Genomic DNA, 23,678 nt, shown 5'->3' with positions numbered 1-23,678 from the left:
GGTCAAACCGTTCTGTGCCTGTCAGGGAATGCTTCTCTCCCTAACAAAATAAACTAAATTAATTTTCATCATTAGACCTTCCTCTGAAAGATCAAAAAGTGCTTCAAAAAGCAGAGGTGGAGATTTTTGTGTGTGTGAAGAGTAATGGTGAGCTGTGATTATCTAACAGGCATAAACAGGAGGGAAGGAGAGTGCCTGGTTTCCAGCTGTGCTCTCACAAGTGTCAGCATTTTCCAGCCCTTACTTGATTCACTAGGATGTCACCTATCCTCTTGATAACAAAGTTCTTTTCACTTTTGTCTGCCAACGACTCCTTTTTCCTTTCCAGAATCCGCTGGAAGAACTGACTGTGGATGTGCAGCAAGTTTTCCAGGCAGGGAAAGATCTTGTCCACAACTTGCTGATCATACTGCAGTTCCTTTAACATCCCCGCGCTGTATACATCGTTCATGATCTTCAGGGTGCGGACATGATGCATTTCTGTCTGCATTAGCTCTGCATAGGATGAGGACAAGGTCAAAAACAAGGTCACTGTAGAGTACATGGGTGTACAGTACAAGGAAAGCTCTTCTATAACTGGGCTTCTCTAAGTGCCTTCAGAAAATTTCACATCAGGTATTGAAACATCAATCAATAGTTTCATGTGTGGGAGAAACAGGGGGGAGCAGAGGAGGCCCACAGTAAAGAGCACGAAAATTGCTGCTGAGGTCTGAACCTTCAGCGCTGTTACCTGCTCCTTCCTAACACCTCACTGCCAGCCTCACCGTGGTGTGTGCTTTTGCCATACAGGATGGCTCTTGCATCTGGCAGAAGAAGACTTCCTAGCTAGCTGCTGTAACGGAGTTTAAGTGTCATCAGCAGACAAATGAGGAGAGGCAATTTCTGGGTTTTTTTGATGGCTTCTGGATTTGTGAAATACAGAAAGCAAGCTTTCACTGAATGCATTATGTTTCTAAGAACTTCAAGAATGAAACTTTGGCTTCTGAGGAAACTAAGTCAATGTTCCCACTCGCTCACCTACAGCTTCCCAAATTCATGCATGAGAATACATCAAGAAGCTATCAACAATGAGTGAAAAATTAAGATGCAGGTATCTCACCGTAAATGACATCTTGCCGTTTGACAACATCTTTGTTTTGCTGCTGTAGGAATTTGCTATCCACTACTTGGCTCCAAGACTCTGCCTCTAGCTGCTTGGAATCTAATTCCAGGTCTCCCATCAGCTGTCCTTCGTTCATGTCCGCACCTTCACAAAACAACGTAAGTGCCATTAAGATGTGGGTAAATTGTCTCATTTGAGACTTCTGTCTATTCGTTTAGGTTTAAGCTTTCTCTGTCATACCACAGACATCACACGCATTCTTCTTTACTGACACAAAAATGATCATATGGAATTATACCACCTAAGAACCAGGTTATGAAAAGCACTTCTAAAGGTTACTTGCTAGTTGCACAAAACTAGTTCACCATTTTCACACAGACCAAATTCTAGCTCAGATAGAAGCCAATTGATTCTTTATCTGAAATGCAAGAACATTGCAGATAAATAAAAAAACCCAACACCCAGTTTGTCTTCACTTAACTTCACTGGATCGAGGGAACTTAGACCTATATCCTAAAAAAGCACCATATATAAAAAAAATATTTAAACTGAAGAAATGAATTTAACTGACTTCTCTTTCAGACGCACAAAACTAAACAATTTTTTTCTTCCTTCCCCACTCTGGGAAAAATACAAAACGCAAGACATCAGCATGAAAAAGGTGACAGAGTGCAAAATCTGTGGCTGTATGAATGGGCCAGAGGTGCAGGACAAAAGAGGAAATGTTTGTCCCTGAGCTAAACTCCAAGTAACTCAATTGTAACTGAAACCATCTAAATGTTTCCCCACAATTCAACAAGCTAAGGAAATTACTATGTGGGGCTTTGCTTTAGTTTATCATACTAATATTCTAAGATTAAAGTAAATGGGGATCTCTTACCTTCGTCAACCAGTGACTCCATGGATTCATTCACCCGGCTGATTTTATGTAAGGAGTCTGTTGACTGCGACAGGAATTTCCAAGTGTGTATTAAGCTGTCATCGTTCCCAACTCTGCAGAAAAACAGAACACAGAATATCGTTTATGACATAAAAACCCAGCCAAATGTACTTGGAAATACACAGAAGAAATACATTTTAAATATGAATTGAAAAGCAAAGCAAGCGTTGCACGGTTATGTACAGAACTACCCATAGGGGCTCAACAAGCTGTAAGATCTACAGTTCTGAGTCACAGTGCTTCTTCTATAAAGAGTCACACCTGAGGTTTTATGGTTTAGATAACTCCTTTTCATTATTTTCCATTTTACAGTCACTTCCCATCCTCATTGTCCTTGCTGCAAGCAGTACAAAAATGCAACACAAAAGGCTACCCAAGAGTCTTTATCGTTAGCTCTGAGAAAGATCAGAAAAATGGACTGAAATAAATTTCACCATGAACAGCCAGGGCATGCAAACTGGCCAGAACATGCCAGTCCATGCTACTGCCCTGTGTGTAAAACTGCTCAATATGCAGGTAGTGTAGGAACCATAAATTAGATTTTCTTCTAATTAATTATGTACAGTGCAGTCCTAAAACACCATGAAGACTGCAGCTCTGTGCCTCCCTCCTGTCATTATGACACAAAAGTTACTACTGTACCTGAGCTACAAATAGTACCCAGTCCAAGGCAAGGGAATTTCCTCCTGGAGCCCAAAGCATCTCTGTGAAGTGGCCCTGAATACATCCAGGCCAACTCAAATGCCTCTGAACTCATGCCATGACTAAACTAACTCAGACAATCTGATTGTGCACAAGACAACTGATGGTATCATATATAATATGAGTATTTCTGGCTTTGTGATCCTCTTTTGTACCTTTAACACAAATCATAGGACGCAAATTCATATTTAATGAGATTTTAATTTCTTTATGCTCGCAGCGCCGGATAATACACACATACTCACGCGTGCGGGGAGAAACCTTACCCTGCAATGTTCTGTATTGAGACGCTTTTCGAAAGTGCTGTAGGCTGTTGTGATCTCCTGTTATTGAATATTGAGGTCACGGTGTTTTCATCAGGAGCAAGAATTGCAGAGCGAGGGCGCTCCTTCGGTTGTGAGCCTGGAAGGGCAGTGTCAGAGAAAAGTCAGCTCATGCAATTGAGCCCTTAACTGCGATGATGATGACCTAAAGAAACCAGGCCCTAAAATTCACTTCCTTTTCTTTCTAGAGTTGTCACCAGGCAATCTCAGCTGTTCGAAACAGCCGTATGAAGGAGAGAACATGGACCCTGGTGCAGAACTGCCTGCATTGCACTAGGCTTAAAAGATCTAGGTGGGATCCGCAAATCCAGAAACATACACTTGGGAAACTGAATTTAATTTCATTCGATAAATAATCACGTGTAGCAATCTACTATGTTGCTTTTTAATTTCCCTGGGCCTGTAATTATATACATCTTCCTGCTTCTATTCAAACTTTTTGAGATAGGTTTCTCTACCAGTACGTACCACAGAGAAATGCTAATCCTTATCTCATTATACTATCACATACCTTTAACTAATCTTTTCATGTTAATTCCAGATTTTGCTTTCTTCAGAAAGATTTCTGCTTTCTGGAACAGTGTCTCTGAATTTCACGATAAATGCCACAGTGAGTACATCTTTATCATACAGTGTGGTTCCATATAGTGATCTCCAAGCTATCACTAAATAAGCTTATCAAATCATGGCAACTACTAAACCAAAATGTGGGCAATTTCACTCCAATTCTTTGCCCTTGGTCACAGTGGGTAGCTCTGCAGTGCAGCGTATATCTCAGCGCAGCCAGGAAAAGTGTTTCAGTATTGCTTCTATTCAAAATTAAACTTCCTGGTTTTACTACCTCAAAGAATAAGAGTATTTAAAAAAAAAAAAAAAAAAGGTATTTTGAACAAGCATCCTCTTCATTTGTAATCTTAACAATTTCTGTTAATATCATACTCATAGTTGGGGTTCTTTCCAATGTCAGACACACGTGGACATAGGCTGCGTCTTCCAGATTTTGTGGACTCATCAGCTTTAGGCCTTCAGCAAGCTACAGCTATTCTAAGTCTGAAATGACTTTCCATTTGCTTAAAGTTAGGTGGACACTGCAGAAATGGATGAACTCTGTGCAACTTCCGAAATCCCAAACACTGCTTGTCTTGCACAGAAGACACTCTAATCCCTGCTTTGATAAATGCTCCTCTTTCATAATATCGGATAGTAGTTCTCAAACAGTTAAGAACAGCAGATATGGACCAAAGCAGAGGGAAAGGAAGATTTCTTACTTTTGTTTCTCATGGTCACGGTGGGTAACGAAGAGGTATCATGTGCCTGCAGCATCCCTCTCTGTGGCTGAAAGAAAAATTAAATTAACTGTAATTTCATCCTCCTTTATCCCATCAGGCTGTGCCACATAACTAAAGTAAAAAAGCTATGTTTTTTCTGAATCGTCTCAGAACAGATCAGTTCTTGACTGTGTATGTATTTTACATACATATATGTGCACACAGACACGCACCCTCCCCTCCAGCTGGCACCAATGAAACAGGCAAAATAACAGACAGAGAAATGTGCAGCAAATAGTAAAATGAGAAAAGAAAGTGCTGACAATACTGAAAAGAACCGAACATCATAACTGTATAAACGTTAACTAGCTTGGAGAATCATACTGCAGAAGAGGTTCTGCACATTTGGGGCAAGCACAAATTCTGCGCGTTCCTCATATAAACAACATACGTATTTAATAGTTTTCATTACGCATATATACAGATGATGCTGCATTACAAGACGCAGCATTGACAAATTAAGAGATATGGCATTTATGGTGTTGGACACCCCTGAACTTTGCCAGTGAAGTAGATTTTTGGGAATTTTTTGCTGGTGTTTTTTTTTTTTTTATTGTTTGTTTGTTTGTTTTAATCAAAGCACAGGACAGACCATCTCACCATGATGTCCCTGCGTACTGCAAGGAACAACGCAGGGAATTTGCTGCCAACAAATAGCCTGTGGCGCTGACCTGGAGCATCCACAGAGACAACTGCTGTATTAACGTATGGTTCTGGGGAATTTCAGGAGAGCCCAGAGAAATTATTCACTATAGCACAGGGGCTGGAATTCTTTCCAACAAACTGGAAAATGTGGGACGTACAGTAGATGTTATATATCTTCATGCTAAATTGTTTAAACTTTTTTGTTTATTCAGTAGAGTAGATGTAATATCTTACCTTCATTTTGACCTTTGCACAAGAAGCAAAACTCTCCTTACAGCCTTTGTGAACAATTGCATTGCAGTCTGTCAAAAGTAAAAAAAACAACAAACAACTAATTAAAGAAAAAGCCCCAGAAAACAGGTCAGTTTGTGCTGTTTATAATCTGAACTATTATCTTGCACAACTGAGAATTACAACTTTCAGGCCTCATTGTGGTTTACACGAGTAGCTACAGACACTGAGAGACAGGCTGCTTTCCTGGATAATTAGCCCTTTGTTAACGAGATTTCCTCATGGAATTTAACAAGAGATTCTGTTTAAAAATCAATGCAAGGTTGAGTTGCCAGAGTCCTAATGGGTCTTGAATTGAAAAAATAAAATAAAAAGAAAAAACATGGAGTTATTCCTCTGAAAGAAAAGATAGGTGGAAAGCAGAGGAAAGAGACAGAAACAGAAACCAATTGTAGGGCCAGTATTTTCTGAAAACACAAATAGTGTTCTTATCAAGACAAGGATTATGGGATCCAGAAGACAGGAAAAGGACAGGAAACTTAATTTACATAAATTGAGACATATCATAGCCAAGCTCTGCAGAACAGGAACCAAGTGCTACTGTACCACAGGGTTATCAGCAAAAGTCAGGTGACTGCATCCGTGACATTGGGACTTCCTGCTGAGAACTAGACTGTTTTGGTCCGAAACCACACCATTCAATGCAAAGAACATCATGCTTTAACACTTTTTCGACACTTTGCTGCATATATGCCAGGGCAAAAGCTGCCTATCTTTTTTGGAATACCCTGCGTCTGCCCATGATCTCTGCCAGCAGATTTCCGGGAATCTGAGCTTTCAAAGATGATTAAACCTGTTTGTTCTTGTAATAATTAATAATTGTTTTTGGAATATTACCTCTTTTGACAGATGAAAAGATGCTCTCAGATGAGATTCAGGAGCTTAGAGAAAACCTGTTCTTTCCACTCATTCATGAAAACATATTAACACAGATCCTGAATTATATTTTAAGTGTATGCTACACTGTAAGCTTACAGTTCTGAATTATTTCTACGAGAAATAAGAAGGGAAAAAATTCCATGCCCAGAATGACAAAATATGGTCACACTCCTAAAATTTTTTACATTTGGGCCTACTTAATAAAAGCCAGCAATTCTTCTGATATTTTGAGAGAGGTAAGGGTAAGGCCGTAGGGCGTTGCTTGTCTGTTGATGTCCCACAATTTCCTGTGCAAGACAGACAGAAGGAAGAAACCTGCATGTTCTTGCAAAAACCCACAAGCAGTATGATTTTTTTCAGGTCAAACAAGGAAGAGGGACGGAACCCGCTTCTGGTGCGTGAAAAGAAGCAGCAAGACAATTCAGAGCTATTAAATTCACACTCAAGCCTTGAAAGCCTGAAGGCAGCTCTTTAGTATGTACTATTTAGCAATAGAGCATTTTGATTTTTTAGATTGAAAATTTCAGAGACTGTATTCCTCCAGTTCAAATCTTCAGCAGGCAGGAAGTTCCTCCAACTCCTCTGTATGACTAATACTAATAATTAAAATCCCAAAAAGCTTCTTTTCTGCATCATTGCTCATTAAAAATAAAAAAGACCAGGCAGAGAGCTATTAAAAATTAGGTTTTTTTGCTTGCCCATTTGTTTTAGAGCATGGTAAATCTTTCAGCATTGACTACCTGATTCAGGAAGCTGAGGCATCATTGAAAATTTCAGACATTGATTTAACATGATCCAGTGCTCCAAAAAGCATTAAGAAAAAGTCATCCATAGGCAAGACAGAGCAGTGATGGTAGCAGTAAAGCACTGCCACTTCTGTAGGAAAAAAGTAGTTTACAACAGCAGAGGAAGAACAGAGCCAAACTTTCCTTGTGGCATTCATTTTCTGGCCAATGCAGAAAACATACAACAATTTTCTGTTGTACCTTGAAAAATAAGGAAAGAACATCTACGCTAAAACGTATAGCGTTGTTGGATTATTTTAACTCACGAGGATATAGAGAGTTAAATTGGGATATATTTGATTTTCTAAGTAGCTTCAGAAGCTGTTAGGAAAGTGGAGTGGGGAAAGGCAGAGGATGCACTCAAGAGCTTATAATTGTTAATGTTTTCCATTTCCCATCAGGCTGACACAGAGTGTGTCTCATGCAAACAACTTTGCTGAAATCTCTTCTCTTCCAGGAAACTCAAACCTGCCGTTCGGGATTCAGCTGGCTGCTCCTTCCCTGCTCAATGGAGAGGTTTTTTCCCTGCTGAGAAGGAACAGCCAGAGACAGAGCCTCCTGCCCCAACCTGGGAGCAATTTCCGAAAATGCTTCAACTCATCTCTAGGCTAGCGGAGTAAAAAACATTACTGGCAGCGAGGAACGGAGAGCCCTGAGCTGCAGTGGGAGAAAGACATTTTTGTCTACGTAGTCTATAGCTTCGGGTCACTGTGTAAAACCAGCCACCACTCTGGTCTCGACCACACAAATGCTGTTGACCTTATCGTGCTACAGGCATGAGAAACCACCTGATAAGAAAAGAGAACAAAATCCCCAGTCTTGCAGAAACCCTCTGCTGTGGTTCCTGCACTGCCTGCACTGTAGTGCACATACTTCACATGCACACAGGTAGTTGCCATTTGTGATGCAATTTCATGGATTAAGGGAGAAGAGGGTTAGTATTTTCTTTTTGTATGACGCTGTTCTCACTCAGGGCTCAAGAAGCAGTGTTTGGGAACTAAAGGAATATACTACAAATGGGTGGGACTTTTTTTTTCCCCCATTGGAAATACAAGCCATGATCCAAGCCAGCTTTCTGGGCCCTCTATCCATCTAAACAAAGCACCAAAGCCCCAGGCCATAACAGGCAGCTGAAATAATCAAAGTCCTCCAGCTGCCTGATACATCCCAGCAAGCAGGGGCAGAAAAGCTACGGGATGCCGCAATGTCTGAGCACAGGTGAGAAAGGAGGGTGCAGCACACCTCCTCGCAGCCACGACTCATTTCAGTCCAGCTTCCATAAGGCAACATGCTGCTCCATGAATCACTACCTCCAAAGTCTCCCTCCCACCCCACATCCTTAAACAAGAGGAAAATAAAGCGTAAGGTTCGTGTTTCCCATGTCAGATTTAATGAAAAACAAAAGCCGGGGGGAAACCTCTGACTTACTTGCACAGTAGTACGAATCCTTATTGAAAGGTTTCATACAGTGGTAACAGGTTGCTTGGGCTACAACAGAGGTTGCAGTGAAGAGATGTCCGTTTAACAGCTTCTTATCTTTTTCCTTCTCCTTGGAATCTTTGTCCTTCTCTTTAGCCTTCTCTTTATCTTTCTCTTTTTCCTGCCGAGAGAAAATGAGAAAATGCCTTGTTACTTCGCAGAGGTCTATTCTCTAGTTACAGATTCTTCAGTGTTTGCCTTTGGCACTATGACGATATCGATTGGTGCACACCTTAACAACAGCCATGCATCCGCACAGCTCTGGGTTAAAAACGTCAGCTTACAGCCCCCATGGATGTGGATTAACATCCTACCAGCTCGCACAGCCTTCTGCACAGGTATCTCACCAGCGGAGACGGAATGGAATCTGTTATGAAGGCAGATATTTTCTTCCACCTTTGTTTTATATACCTTGGTTTAATGACTTACTTGTTCTGGGCTCTCATCAATCATTCATCAATCAGCACTTTCAATGAATTGTGTTAAGTACAAACACCATGAGTAATGTGTATCAAATTTTCAACACAGTTAATTTTTAAGGCCAACCCGTAAGAGTTCTGCTTTGCAACTGCATTTTTAATGGAGAACACAAGTTCAAGCTCTTCCTCGGTGCCTGTACAGCATCACTGCCAGAATATTTCCACCTCTGCTTTCCTTCTGACTAGCAACTTTTTCAACAGTTTCATGCAACCCCAAGTAACTATGTGAAGCTTGCTGGGGAAATGGATCTTTCACAAACTCTCAAGATATGGCAACACCAAAAAGGCTGAGGAACGACAGCAACTCCATAAAAGATTATCTTGTCTTCCGGAAACAACAGTTCAAGCCCTGGGCTACTCAGCTTTGGAAAGATGACAAGCACAGCCAGCTTCTCCAACTTCTAGAAGAGTTTTTGCTTACCTTTCTAACGCTACCTGAGATAGCAAATACTAAATACTAAAAAGTTGAAATGTTTTTCCCTGTAACCTTTCGTGGATTTGGAATTCTCCCAAACAATTTTTCAAGGAAACTCCATAGAAAGACTCTAAATTTGTATTACAGTGACTCCTTGTCTTTCTATGTACCACCCTACAAAATGTTTACTACACAATTCAGCTCCAGATCTTTATTTTAACTGTTACTGGAGATTTCATGGCATCTGAAAGAGAAGCTTAAGCAGAAATTGGTAAAGGCTTCTGTAAGCTTATCTTTGCATTTTGTTACTTATATGCCATGTGCCCTTTGCTAAATATTGTCACAGCCTAAATATCAGAGAGCTGCAGAGCGGCCCATGTGAGCAACTGCCATGAAGCAGTTAAAAGAGGTATTGAGCTCTGCAGTCACCGGGAGGGAAACTTTCCAGCCTTTGATGACACACTCAAATAATCAGTAACTCAGCCTAAGGTCTCCCCTCTCCCAACACACCACAGGCAAAATGCCAGCGTCAGAGTCTCTCCCTGCAAAGCTGCCTCTTAAACAGAAACTATTTACTGGCCCCAAACACTATTTTGTCCCACAAATAAGCAAACCCAGGAGCATTACAGTATGGAATAATTCTGTCTGAAGCAGAAAACATGCCAGGAAGAGTCTGCTTTGTGGCATATCTCTGCCTCCTTTAAGCCATCAGCTCAGATCACCACCCCATGTAAACCTCCACAGCCCCATCCGCTGACCTGCCCACCTTTAACTGTGTCCTGTGGTCTTGAATCCATGGCAGGATTCAAGAATTAAAACTCTGCAGTTCAGTCCTTGGCCGATGGTACCAAGGTGATGTCTGGAGCTTTGCTCCATTGCCAGGACTTGTGAAGCTCCAGGAGAAAAGACCACCCTATGCTCAAGGCAGATCTTGCAACTCTCATGCTTAAAATACTGAATGGAGATTCACCGTCTCACACTTTAAATGTAGCTGATGTTTACTACAAATCCCAATAATTCTGGGAGTCTGGAATAATACCCCGTCTTCATAAAATCACTGTAAGAAACATTTTAATTAAAACTGAACGACCCCAGGAAAAACAGGAAGTGGGTGCCCCACCGTCAGGGAGGAAACAGCAACTTCATACACGGGATGCCAGCCATGCCGCTGAAATACAAGGTCTCAAAACGAGATTTTATTTCTAATTTTTTTTTAAATAAAGGGATCATAAAAGAAAATCCATTTTCCTGCATATCAGAGCTGCCAGCGTGACCTGAAGCACGGCTTCATGGCTCACCCTGTGCCGCCCTGCGCTGACACAAGAGGTACCACAACTCGGTCGTACGGCCCAAAATAACAGACCGTGCGTGGCAGCAGCAGGTCCTCCTGCGAAATAACCACAAAGCTCTTACCTCCCAATGCTTAAGTCCTACCAGCTTCACTGTTATTTGAGGTACTTCGGCAAATTTATTCCATTTTATGGACATCCTTCCCCCGGGGGCAGGAGAGCTGCTGCCCGCCAGCGTTAGCCCATCGTGGCGGCCGAGAGCTGCCAGCGCGGCCGGGGAAGATGGCAGGCAGAGAGGAGTTGAGCAAAAGAGGGAGGGCGGGACGACTGCCGCTGACTTCCTTGAAGATGATTTTAGCTACTTTGCTGCTGCTTTCATCTTGCCCTGCCCTAGCTCCCACTGCTAAAAAAAATAATAATAATAATATAAAAAAAAAATATACAGGCAGGAAAGGATGGGATTCATATTTTAGAAGTCACAAGTCAATACGAGACCACCCATTTATAAGGCAGAAGGTGGTAAATCAAACCCTCTGTGATGTTTGGGATACAGAAAAATTGAATTTTACCATACCTCAGTGTCGCTATGTAGTACTTCAGTAAGCAAAGTGCTGACGAAGATTTCCCAGACAGAAAGGTTTCATGTGTTTGCGCTCCTCCTGCTCTACAGGGCACAAATAGTGCCTGTCTCCTAGTCCTTTCAAACACTTAGAACTCTTACTATATACACTGAAACGCTGTTGGTGCTCTAGCACCGCCTAATAACTGCGCAAGTCAAGGAAAAAGAGAAATTACTCATGCTAATTTTTTTGTCGTCATTTCCCAGAATCTCTCTACCAAAATGAAGAAAATGAGGTGGTTTGTTTTCTAATTGACAGAGACATTGCATGTTTTAGACTCGACAAACATGAATCAATGCACGTTACCGATTCCAAGAGATATGCTAATCCATAAATAGCACAAAGTATTTGCCAGATATGGGCAAACTCACAAACTTCTATCAGTATCCCCCTACAGTTAATACAGTTAATACAGTTAATACTTTACTTTTATTTTTATGGTTTTTTTTTTACATAATCATTTATACCATTTTCAAAAAGAGCCATTGCCATTAGTAAGCTCAGATGTGCTTTATTTTTCAGATCATCTTAGGAAACGGTGCATTTCTGAAGGTTTGGAGCAAAGTAAAACCTAATTTGAAAGAATTTGAAGCCTCTCTCCCTCCTGACAGCCCAGACAGCAGCAGAAACCAACTCTTCCTGTCCAACTTCCTCTTTCAAGGTTTGTTGTTTTTCTTCTTAACTCTTACAGGTTTTCATTAGCTGTAATGTTTCTGAGAAATCAGTGTTCCCATGAATTTTTAGGTCAAATTATTTAAATGTACAGCTGAAGCCCTAAAAATGGTAATGCAAACATTCTGTGGCAAGCAGAGAAGAAATTGTAATTTGGATGGTATTATGGCTTTTTAGTTAGTAAAAATATCAGAACTGATAAAAGCTGCAATTTTTGTAATGTGTATTATTGTTAGGATTTTGGAGCAATTCTTTATCAACAGTTTCAGACACAATCATGAAATCAGTGAAATCAGACTGCAGCTATTTAACAAAGGCAAATATCTCAAAGCACTTCTGTTGTATATTCTCACCTGTCCCAACCAGATCTCTTATATATATATAAAAAAAAATTAAAAAAAAAAAAAATATATACAGTTCTTGCTTTAAAGATTATACACCCAAAGTGCAAGAACCAGTTAACAAATTTCCAGTCTCGTTCACAGGCTGGGCAACACGCTTCACAACTTCTCGCTAGTGGTTTGCACAGAGGTTTCTATGTAAACAGATAATTTGTTTTGACATTATATTTTGCAGCAGGGAAGAGGATTGTCTGAAAGCTGCTCAGCAGCAGCAGCTCTGAGCCGCTGGTACCTGCCGCTTGCGCCTTTAAAAGCAGATCCATAAAGAGGAACTGTGCGTTCGGATGACTGATCTCACTACAGCCGGTACCTCATTGCAAAAGTGATGCAATCTTCCAAAAAACGTGTCTCAAAATGTGCGTTGGGACTATGAGAACACAGAAACCCAGCTATGTTAGAGGAACACTCAGGCTGAAACATCAAGTGCTTATGCTGGGAAAGGCTAAAATCAAGTTTGCTGGTGCAGATGAAGCGTGACCCCTCCCATACTCGTGTGCTTCAGCCCAGCCTTGGACCTGCGATAGGCCCTGAAGCTCATTATGTCAATTTTGTTTCCTGTTTGCTATTCACTCATCAAAATAAGTAATTACATGTCTCAGGGGCTTTCCAATACTATTTACCAACATATCCACTATGCATCACCTAACTATATAATACACATTGCCCCCTGTGAGGTAAAGCGCTCTTAGTTTCTGTCAGACATGATAAACTGAGGTGAGATTCAAGTAAAAAATCCAACCAAGCCAAAAAAACCCCAAACGTATTAATCTTCAGGGGACAATCTAAGGCAACAACAGCTCATTTGTGTGAAGTACTTAGCATTAATGGAATTATTTCTGTAACTAATGCTGTTCCCAGGAAATTCAGCTGTGCTGAGCAGCGCTTAACCTTCAGCAAATTAAATCTCAGGGTTTCGAGGATGGAAAAAAGAGGAAAACACAAATATCTAAGGTCAAGGTTTGAGCAACTTCTCTAGCAGTGCACGGGAACTTTGTGGCAAAGGTAAAAATAAAAGGGAAACACAATACAGCCTTCAGCAGCCAGTCCCTTCTTACAGCCCCCATTCTCATTTCATTAAACACCTCTCATGTTTTGTAAAAATTAGACCCATCAATCACTGCAAAGCCATAACTCATGCCAGAGCACAATCTCTTCTCTATAATAAATGAAGCTTCATTCTGTGGGGAAAACAGGCAAAAACACTGCACAGAAAAACTCACCTGAGATGCATTTCAATTTTGGGGTGCTAAAATTTCCCATGTAGCTATTCCCTATTACCCCACAGACAATCCTCCCCTCGCAAAAGGAGGAAAGGAAGAAAAAAGAAAAAGGAGTCAGGCAAAGATATAAATACCATCCTATGGAAACACACTGGAAAATAATTAATCTCAGCTGCCTATAGGTATTTCACAGCTGTATAAATCACAAGAAGCACTTACTTTGCTCTTCTTGCTGCTGGACATTTTATTCCTGAGGTAGCTGAAGGTGCGACTGACTTTTGTTGCACTTTTACCAGGGGGGACACTGCTGCTCTCTTCAGATATGCTAAAATCAAAAAAGAAAGAGGTTGCTTTTATTATTTTTTCCCCCCAAAGCATCTATTAAGTGGATAGATTCTTTTTTAAAGGACAAATGCATTTATTATCCAATAGAGTAATGAGTTGCTTTATGGTGTTATACCAGAGAAGGCAAAGCGAAGACAAAAAGCCAATCCAGTAGTTTGCTTAAAAACAGATAAAAAGATGTTTTTGCCTTGAAACATACAGCAATCTCCCTTCTCCAACCACGCCATAGCACCCTCTGCTGCTCCCGTGGCCAAATAACCTCTAACCAGCTCGCAGCATCTGCCCATTTACATAGTCAATACTGCAGATACACAGTCTGTCTTAGCATTTAATCATTGATATTTCAGACAGAAAGGGACAGACATGCACACATCCTTTAAAGAGAGCCCTCCTTCCAGAGAAAGACATATAACGAACTCTGAAAGGGCAGTGACTGTCTTTAACAGAACCACACTGTCTGCAAAGCCTTCCCTTGAGAAATGAGAACGTCAATACTAAGTAATAAAAAGCAGTGGTTATTTGTATTAATTTAGGCATTTCTGGGATGCCACATATTTTCAACCAGTCTTTACATGCGCAAGCTTATGACTTTTTCAGCTTCTATGTACGAGTAAGAAATTGCAGAGGAAACTATTACTGCATTAAGAAAAGGACACAGTCCATCAATAGGAAGTACAACACAAACCAAAAGCTGAATGACAGAAAGACAAATGAAATCAAGGAGGAGAAACCAGCAGCGAGCAGAGGTGAAGAGCCTCCTAGCCACGAAATAAAGCTGAAGCTATCAGAGTGACACAGGGACCAGACACCCAGCCCCTTCAGTGCCACAAACCTCCCTCCTCCAGGGAAGTGCTTTTAAAGCCAGCACCCACCAGAAAGATTATCTCCTCTCTACAGCTTGCAAGGATGAAAAGTAATGTACAAAAACATGATTGTTTTGGCCTTTGTTACAGAAATACAAACAGAATTAACTGAAAAGAGGAACAACTACTTTTTAACGTAAAATATAACTCAGGGTAAACTGATACTGTTCGATAATAGAAAATATGATAAGTTATTAGCTCTGACTAAACACAAAGCCTTGCTGGAAATAAGACCTAGAACAGACTTTGATATTCTATGATCTGAAATATTCTTCAGCCTTTAGACATACAGGACTACTTTTCACAAGCTTGACAACTTGTGATTACAGCTGAAGCGCACCGGTGCCAGGAAGGCTTTTGGGTGTCCAAACCAGAGCCCACCACAGAAGTCCCACCAGAAGAGACGTGGTACCCCCAGAATACCGTACCTCTGAACCGAGGAGCCTGTGGGGCCGCCGAATGCCTGCGTACCTGGAAAAGATTGGAGGGGTGGGGGGGTGACATGTTAGACTGCAGTCTTAGCCCACTGATTTTAAAAAGCATAGCTTGCATATTTGGATGGTTCAAGAGGAAGAGGAAATGTTTTCCAGAAGTGAGTGTTTAGAATAGATTTCATGTGCTCAGGATAAAGCCCGTTCCCTGCATCCTTAGGTGCACTCAAATTAGATGCTGAGGTGAAAGCCTGCTTAGTATTTTTATCGTTCTTCAGCTATTAGGCAAAGGATGTGCGTCTGTTAAATTTGCTGGTAAATCAGAGTATCTGAATCAGAACTGCCAATTCAATGACAATAGGTATAAATGAGAATCATTCTGCCACAAAGCGTTGATTTATACACCACTAGAAAGAATCTATTGTACAACACATCCGGGTTTCATGTAGAAAAATTTTCTGCTTGATAAATAAAACTATAGTTCATTTTCCCATCAAAATCCTGAAGCACTTCATAAAGAGTAAGGGAAACAAGGGAAGCCTTATTCTGTTTTCCACGAAACATCACCAGCCTAGGGCTTAGTCACACAACACTATGCTTGAGGAAAGTCTGATTTTCAACATGAAGCTGAAGAGCTGCCAATGACACAAATTCTCTCTATACCACAAGAAACCTGCTTGCCCAATGTGTTTGGAGCACATTAGGTAGCTGATACCATTTACCAGAACCATTGAAGAATACTGAAAAATCACGATGATCTGACTCAGAGGAGAGACGGCTCTCTCCAGAGTAACTGGGCTTGCCAGGATTCCACAAGCCCCTCACTACAAGCACTGTTTGCAGTCCTATCTGAAGTTCAAGAAGCAGCATGACTGATCATCTTATTAGGCTTCTGCATATACACTGTAAGAAAAACAGTACTTTGGCTTCAAATTTTGTTAACATATTAAAGCTATGGGTGAATGCAAAAGAGCCACTTGACATCAGAGGCAAAGATGGTCCTCTATCCAAAAGCAGTAAGTGCATTAGGAAAAACTGCGTGTACAATGTTATGCTTTATGACTCTAAAATACACATTTTCCTAACCGCTGATTCAAGGGTCAGCACAGCCTGAGACAGAAATATCACTTCTTCATATTGAAAAACTAAAATACAGGCATGCCCCACTACCTAATCCCTGCTTACAGATCCCTGATAATATCTCCCTGCAAAATCTTTCATCTAATTAACGATCTATCCCAAGTACGTCAAAGTTAGTAATGCTGTAACATATATCAAATGAACTCTACTATTCAATTTCCTGACAGTGCTGGGTTTTTGTACAATATCTACTACCTAAGCGCCTAAGATCACACAAGTAATTTACAGACTCCCAACTCCCTGGTTAACACTCCTGTGACTGTGGTTCGCATTTCAGCTATAGTTTACTTTTTACGTGGGTTAAGACTCCTTAGTTTTTCCTTTTTTTTTTTTAGTACATTCATCAATTTGATTGGATTTAAGTATTTTCACAAACCTTTTAGCTTCTTTGCAGCTAACGTAAGAAATATGAACAAATGCTGAATCAAGAGCTGTAATAATTTGATATTTGTGACTTTTTCAGCACCTTGAGAAAGTACATTTTATGGGAACTTGAATTATGTATCATTTATCTTTTACGACAATAGTGTTTTATCTTAGGAGTGGGGGATTCTTGACACTGGCAGACAAAATGGATCCAGGCAAAAATCAAGGTGAAAGCCTGTTTATGATTTCATATTTTAGTTTACAGTATAACATCATACGATCAACATTCTGCTGCAAGATATAAAGCCCAAGATGATAAGCGTAGAACAGCACACACTTTCTCACCTCTAGGGTTTTTTTTTTGGGTGGAGGGGGCAAAGAAGGTGTATTTCCGTAATTTTTGTGCTTCATTATGACCAGGTTCAAAATGGACCTGCAAAAACTGATTTCACAGCCCACAAAAAAAGTCAGTTTTGCTCAAAGACCAGGACTGCTATTTATGTCCAATGAATCTGGGCTAGCAGCCAAATTTTGGTGTATTAACTGAACACCTTTTAAGTATGACCCACCTAGATTATTTCCTATGTCAGCTGGACTTGAAATAATTCACCAAGGTCCATCACGCAGAGAGCAGCGACTGGACTAGTATATTGCAAACCAAAGAAACCAGCTCACAACTCCTTAATGCTGGCAAGTAATTGAACTTCTTTGGGTCAAGAAATCCAAAGACTTCAAAATAATTTTCTAAAATACACAGACCGGCTTAGCCAGCCATCCGAAATGCACATCTTAAATACATGGTATCAAAAAACCTGCAACTAGTTCTCCATACTCTAGAGAAAAGGAGGCATGGAGATGTTGAGGAATGGTAACTGAAATCTCAATGCTAACACATCCTCTCATGAGAAATGAACCCTGAGGATGGGAAAGAATAAACAAACTGGTCTGGGACTACTACATGAAAAATGCCCATTGCCAAAGCAGTCTTATGAATACCTGTGGCTAAACCGACCTTTATAGAAAGTCACCACAGTACCCTCAAATATGAGGGAATAAAACCCACGTAAAGAAAGCAGCATTTTTGTTTGAGACAATATCCAACATTACTTTAGATGCTCATCGGTAACAGCAGCACTGTTGAGGGAGGGAAAATAAGTACTGGCTAACAGAAATACCCCCCAAAATGGCTACATCCTAGCCTTACTATTAGAAATTACTTAACTGGTTGGATGCTTTAAGCAAACAAACACGAAGAAATTAAAAAAAAAAAAAAAACCAACAACCAAAGAAACAAAAAACCACAACCAAAAAACCCAACTGAAAAACCAAATACACCAAGAAGTTTAGCTAAGAGTACTTTTTACCGTGGGACATCAATACTCAGCTGTGTGTTTGCAGCTCATTTAGCGGGACCATGAATTGCAATTTCTGTTAAAGGCGGATGAGAAGGACAGAGCAAAGGGGAAGGAGGAAGGAGCTTAAATATGGAAGTGTGTAGTATCACACCTGGGCAGAGCCCAGGACTTTCTTCTAGGAAGGGACAAACCCACAGTGAAGACTGGGAATGGAAAGGAGGAGAATTTAGATACCTACAACATGGACGGTGTGGAGATTTTTTAAATTCAAGAAGCAACCAAAATCTGTTGGACTGGAAAGCAATTTCCCCCATCCCAGTATGAACACAAGGGATGTGGGCTAGTTTCCTTGCAAACCTTTGATTTGAACCAACTAATGCAGCTGCCCTGAATTTTCTCTTTAGCTAGAGAATTATCCATTCTGGCTTATTTCAACAGTCTAATAAAACATGCTTAAGAAATAGGAAGCATTTTCAATTATCTTTGATAAGCCTATTTAAAAAAACAAAAGGAGTCTAAATTACTTTAATTCAATCTGCTGCCTTAGTTGCATTTCTTTTAGCAATGGAGTTTGCAGGAGGAAAAAAAAAAAACTACCACATAACACTGGCCTGTTTCCCAACAAAACTATTCCGATTACAATATCAGGACCTAGATATGAACACCTTGACCATTAAAGATGTTTGGGCGTAATGTATGCTTTTTGCTCAGTAGGGGAACTGTGAAGTTGTAACCAAGATTGTCAGAATTTTGTATCAGACCTTCTCCCCTCCTAATTCCACCAAGCAACGTGCTCACTCTCGCCTAGGGAGGGCAAGGATCTACCTCTTCTGTTAACTCCATGCACTGCAACTATCTCAAGACAAGTATTTTGGTTTTAATTAAAAGGTAATGACTATATTGCTGCTCAGAGTGGCAGATGATGATATCTGCATGTGGATACAGACCAAAACTAACCAGATGAGATGGTGATGATGTACCATCTTGCGGATTATAATCCTTTTATTCTGCCACTAGTTAGTATGCAGATACAGGACTAAGATACTGCTGTTAGACATCATGCAATGGAAAGGTTAGTTCAATGTCTGCAAGGTGAAACTTCAAGGTCTAAAGCAGAAAACCAGATTTCCCTTTGTTTCCACCCATAATGGCTGCAATGCACAGAAAACAATTACTTACTATCCAACTCCTCCTCCTCCTCATCACTGGAAGAAGAGCCAATAGAAAAGAGAGTTTTAGACTTAGGAATGAGTGGAGAGATGCTGAAGGAGAAGGAGATTCGTCTCGATGGTCGAGTCCGGCCCTGGGCTGAGAAGTGGGTTAACAGCAGACATTAGAGCATGCTTGAAAATGCATTTAATAATAAAAAGGAGAGGAAAGTGGCCAAAGCAAACTAAAACCAAAGCAAAGGAAACGTCTGCAAAGCAGCTGGCTTCAGAAAAGGCACAAGAAACAAAGAATTGAGAAATTGCAAATTGCAGAGGATGCAGGTTTCAGAGGAGGCAGGTCTCACTGCATGCATAAGGCGAGGTTCAAGGCTTTCTTATCTTTGCTGTCACCTTTTTAAAGGAACTCTTAATGAAGACTTACATGTGAACAGTTATTTTCCTAAACAGAATACCAACAACTTAGTGGATCTCTGGACAAAGCATATCTGCTTCATTGAAATAACTGCCAGGGAATCAAACTAGAACAACTCAAGGTGTTTGTTCAAGGGTGCTTTTTGCAGTTAAATGACATCAAAGCTGCTAGGTATAGCAACAATACTTTATCTGAAGTGTTGACTTTATTTACCTAGGGAGGTTCTTGCTACTTCTACCTCTAAAAAAAACACCACCGTCTTGGTAATGTTACGCCCTTAAAAGCTTCCAACTTTTAAATGGAGAGACCTACATTTCCTTTCTTTTCTTCTCCAAAATAAAAGAGAAAAAACAAGCATCTCTTCTTCTGCCTTCTTCTAAAACTCACAGTCCTTATTATAAAGAAACTGCCTAAAGATGAGACCCCTCTGATCCCTTTCCTGTCCTTGCCTGGGGACAGTGCCCAAAGCTGTTTGGACACAACAAACACAGTGCCAAACTCAGTAATCGGTCTGTGACACCAAATCTCCCATTAGTAGGATAATGACAACGAGTTCAACCATTTTTTCTCAGACATCTTACTGCTCTGCCTTCTGCTTATTTCAATTTGTGAAGTTATATTTATCTTCCAGCACTATGCACTTTTCCAGGAATCCCTGCTATTTGTTCATTCCCTCGTCTGCAAACTTTGCAAATTAAAAGGGTTTACTGTAATTCCTGTTTAAAAACAATTTATTTTTAAGAGCAGTTCTTGTATAGCAGCAGCTTTGCAACAATTCTTTATAAGTACAATCTTCTCTGAAAAGAGATGTAGGAGCCAGCTAGCCACTCTGAACTGAAATTGCTCCACATCCTCTTATAGAGATGCCCAAGGGCTGTATTTCCCAAACCTTCTCATTGTAGGTTACAACCACAGGTGGAAACCTCTGAGCTGTGACCTCACCAATGTCGGGTTGCTGGATACCCATCGCTCACATGTACATCAGTGTGTCCTCGGGAAAGATGACTGGGACAGGACTGGGGAAACTCTGTCCCAGACAGGTCTGACCTAAGGGTCGGACGCTAAGCATCTACATTAAATACCTTCAGTGTGTATATTCAGGCAGTTTAAAGTCATTCCATGGCACAGGTAAATCTATTTGCTTGCACAACAGGGAAAAGAGGCTAAAGATTTTATCAATATTAAACTTCCAAGAGAAAGAAGCAGCAATTATTACTCTCTTTGAATATAACATGTCCTTTCAGCCACATGCAAGGATAATTTTTTGTATTGCTGATATCCTACCCCAAAATTGAATTCAGAATATAAAAATACTATCTGAGGAATATCCAGTGCAATTCAAGCAATGCAAAGCAAACTCCTCTAAAATTTTCCTTCAGCCACTAGTCATAAACGCCAACTGCCTAGAGGCGATTTGACTAAAATTATGCACACGCTCTTCCAACGCAAGCAGAACAACCCCAGAGGGACCCAATGAAAGGCATTTAAATTGAAGAATTCTTACCAAGATTCATGAATTAATTTTGTTTAGACTGCCTTTCAAAGGAGTTGTTCTAGTGTCCCAGACCTGAAGAACATGACTAGGCAACACTGCTTTCTTCTGTAGTCTACTGTCTATTTAGACTAAAAGTCAAGATGAACAATAATACTTTACTGTAAATAGAACCACCTCCTCCAGCACAGTTCAATTCAACTTCCATTTCAGTGGTTTTATTTATAGCAGTTCCTGGCTTTATAACAATGCTCCACACTGGAAATTTGCTATTCCAAAACCCAAAGCAGTCTTCCAAGCACTCCAGCCAACAGCTCTTGTGACCTCCCTCTATAAAATGCTGAAGGATTAACAGTTGTGAATGGCCACAGCAGCCCTTGGAACATCTGAGACATCAGATAGAGTGTGGGTTAGAAACTCAGTCTCAGATATTGCTCCTGCCTCAGTATGTATGACAATAAACGGGAAAAATAAGTGAAAGCCCTCTATATATTTATTCATTTGGATTTAGTTTTTGAAGCTTTTGTGCAGAACATGTTGATTTCTTCCCATTCAGACACATTTGCAGGGATCAGAGAATGTTTTTTTAGACACCTACCACAAAATTATGCAAGCATAATGAAGAATTAAACTTTTCCTAGAATTCACCTCCATGAAATCAAGGATTTAATCTTGCGTAATTCTGCAGTACTCTGCTGCAATAACATGAATGTCAAACCTAGGTGATACAAGGGAGTTTATACACCAAGGCCTTCTTGTAAAAAGCACCCATCTGCTTCACATGGACTGATGGTCAGAATTCAAGTAACACTATTCCTCTTTCAAAGTGACTGAGGAAGAATGAAGTCATTTACTGAAGTTTCCAAAGTCAGGAAAGTGTCAGAGCTGGGAAGAGAATCCACGGCCTAAATTTTCAAGGTGAGTAATCCTTTTGAATGCTCACATCAACTGCTTCAAATGCATTGATTTTCATAAACCACCTTCCTATAAAAATGAGGCCCTTCTGAGGTGTTGCAAATGAAGTACTGAGAAAATAAAGCTCACAGAAGCATTAGTAATTTTTAACTTTAGTGTCATAGAATCATAGAATCATTCAGGTTGGAAAAGACCCTTGGGATCATCGAGTCCAACCATCTTCCCTACTCTACAAAGTTTTTCACTACACCATATCCCCCAACACCACATCTAAACGACTCTTAAACTCATCCAAGGATGGCGACTCAACCACCTCCCTGGGCAGCCTGTTCCAGTGTCTGATCACTCTTACTGTGAAGAACTTCTTCCTAATGTCTAGTCTAAACCCACCCTGTTGCAACTTGAAGCCATTCCCTCTTGTTCTATCACTATTTGCTTGTGAGAAGAGACCAGCACCAACCTCTCTACAATGTCCTTTCAAGTAGTTGTAGAGAGTGATGAGGTCTCCACTCAGTCTCCTCTTCCTCAAACTAAATAGTCCCAGCTCCCTCAATCGTTCTTCATACGACTTATGCTCCAGGCCCTTCACCAGCTTCGTTGCCCTCCTCTGTACCTGCTCCAGCACCTCGATATCTCTCTTGTACTGAGGTGCCCAAAACTGGACACAATACTCCAGGTGTGGTCTCACCAGTGCTGAGTACAGGGGGACAATCACCTCCCTACTTCTGCTGGTCACACTATTTCTAATACAAACCAGGATGCCATTGGCTTTCTTGGCCACCTGGGCACACTGCCGGCTCATATTCAGCCGCTTGTCAATCAGAACCCTCAAGTCCTTTTCCGCCAGGCAGCTTTCCAGCCACACTTCCCCAAGCCTGTACCGATGCATGGGGTTGTTGTGGCCCAAGTGCAGGACCTGGCACTTGGTCTTGTTGAAGTTCATACCATTAAGGTTTGCCCATCGATCCAACCTATCTAGGTCTCTCTGTAGAGCCTCCCTGTCCATGTGCAGATCAAAACTCACAGACATCTGGTCTCAAAGTGGACTAACCCTGCTATTTCTTCCACAGCCCCTCAGGAAAGATCCTACACCTTCTCTTTTCCTTCTCTCTCAACGAGACCATTGTGGCTAGGCCGCCTCTAGAAGAAGATGGGATAATCAAACCTGTCTACCCCCAACTCAGGCCTCAATGGCATTTTCAACATGGGTCATAAAACAGGAAAGAGCAGGAAGGTGGCAAGTTGTCTAATTCCAAGATGTAGGCATAAAATCCTCTGCTGTCATAACCCCCCGGCGATGGGCCTGAAGGAAAGTCTCAAGGGAGAGAGATGGAGATGAGCCCTCAGCTGGCCAGGCGCTCTCAGCCACCAAAAGCGTGTTTTCTGGGAGCTAGCTGAGTTATTTACGGTGTTTGGTTAGCAACTGGATGCAATGCCAGTAAATTGGTTGCTTCAAAAAAAAAATAAATAATGAAGGCCTTCAGCCCAAGGAGGAAAGAGGGTGCGCCATTACACAGAGCACGAGCCGGTCTCTTCATGGGACAGATTTGACAGTGTTTTGGTTACCGTTGCTGGGGGACACATACGTTAGCCCACATGCTTATTAATCATGGGAGAACG

General features: G+C 40.9%; 1 protein-coding gene across 1 annotated transcript in view; it reads right to left on the bottom strand.

Moving 5' to 3' along the window:
- Positions 1–23,678, bottom strand: part of AKAP13 (A-kinase anchoring protein 13) — a 72,733-nt gene that overhangs the window by 16,449 nt on the left and 32,606 nt on the right. The window contains exons 7-15 of the mRNA XM_074156013.1: positions 15,207–15,249; positions 13,790–13,895; positions 8,424–8,595; positions 5,275–5,342; positions 4,336–4,402; positions 3,011–3,146; positions 1,983–2,095; positions 1,100–1,246; positions 245–495 (exon numbers count right to left, since the gene is read on the bottom strand). Of these exons, the coding sequence (XP_074012114.1) occupies positions 245–495; positions 1,100–1,246; positions 1,983–2,095; positions 3,011–3,146; positions 4,336–4,402; positions 5,275–5,342; positions 8,424–8,595; positions 13,790–13,895; positions 15,207–15,249 (1,103 nt within the window). The remainder of the gene's footprint in view (positions 1–244; positions 496–1,099; positions 1,247–1,982; positions 2,096–3,010; positions 3,147–4,335; positions 4,403–5,274; positions 5,343–8,423; positions 8,596–13,789; positions 13,896–15,206; positions 15,250–23,678) is intronic.

Source organism: Numenius arquata, chromosome 11, assembly GCF_964106895.1.
Source record: "Numenius arquata chromosome 11, bNumArq3.hap1.1, whole genome shotgun sequence".
NCBI classification, from domain to species: Eukaryota; Metazoa; Chordata; class Aves; order Charadriiformes; family Scolopacidae; genus Numenius; species Numenius arquata.
The sequence above is the reverse complement of the archived record's forward strand: the minus strand, read 5'-3'. Positions and strand labels throughout refer to the sequence as shown.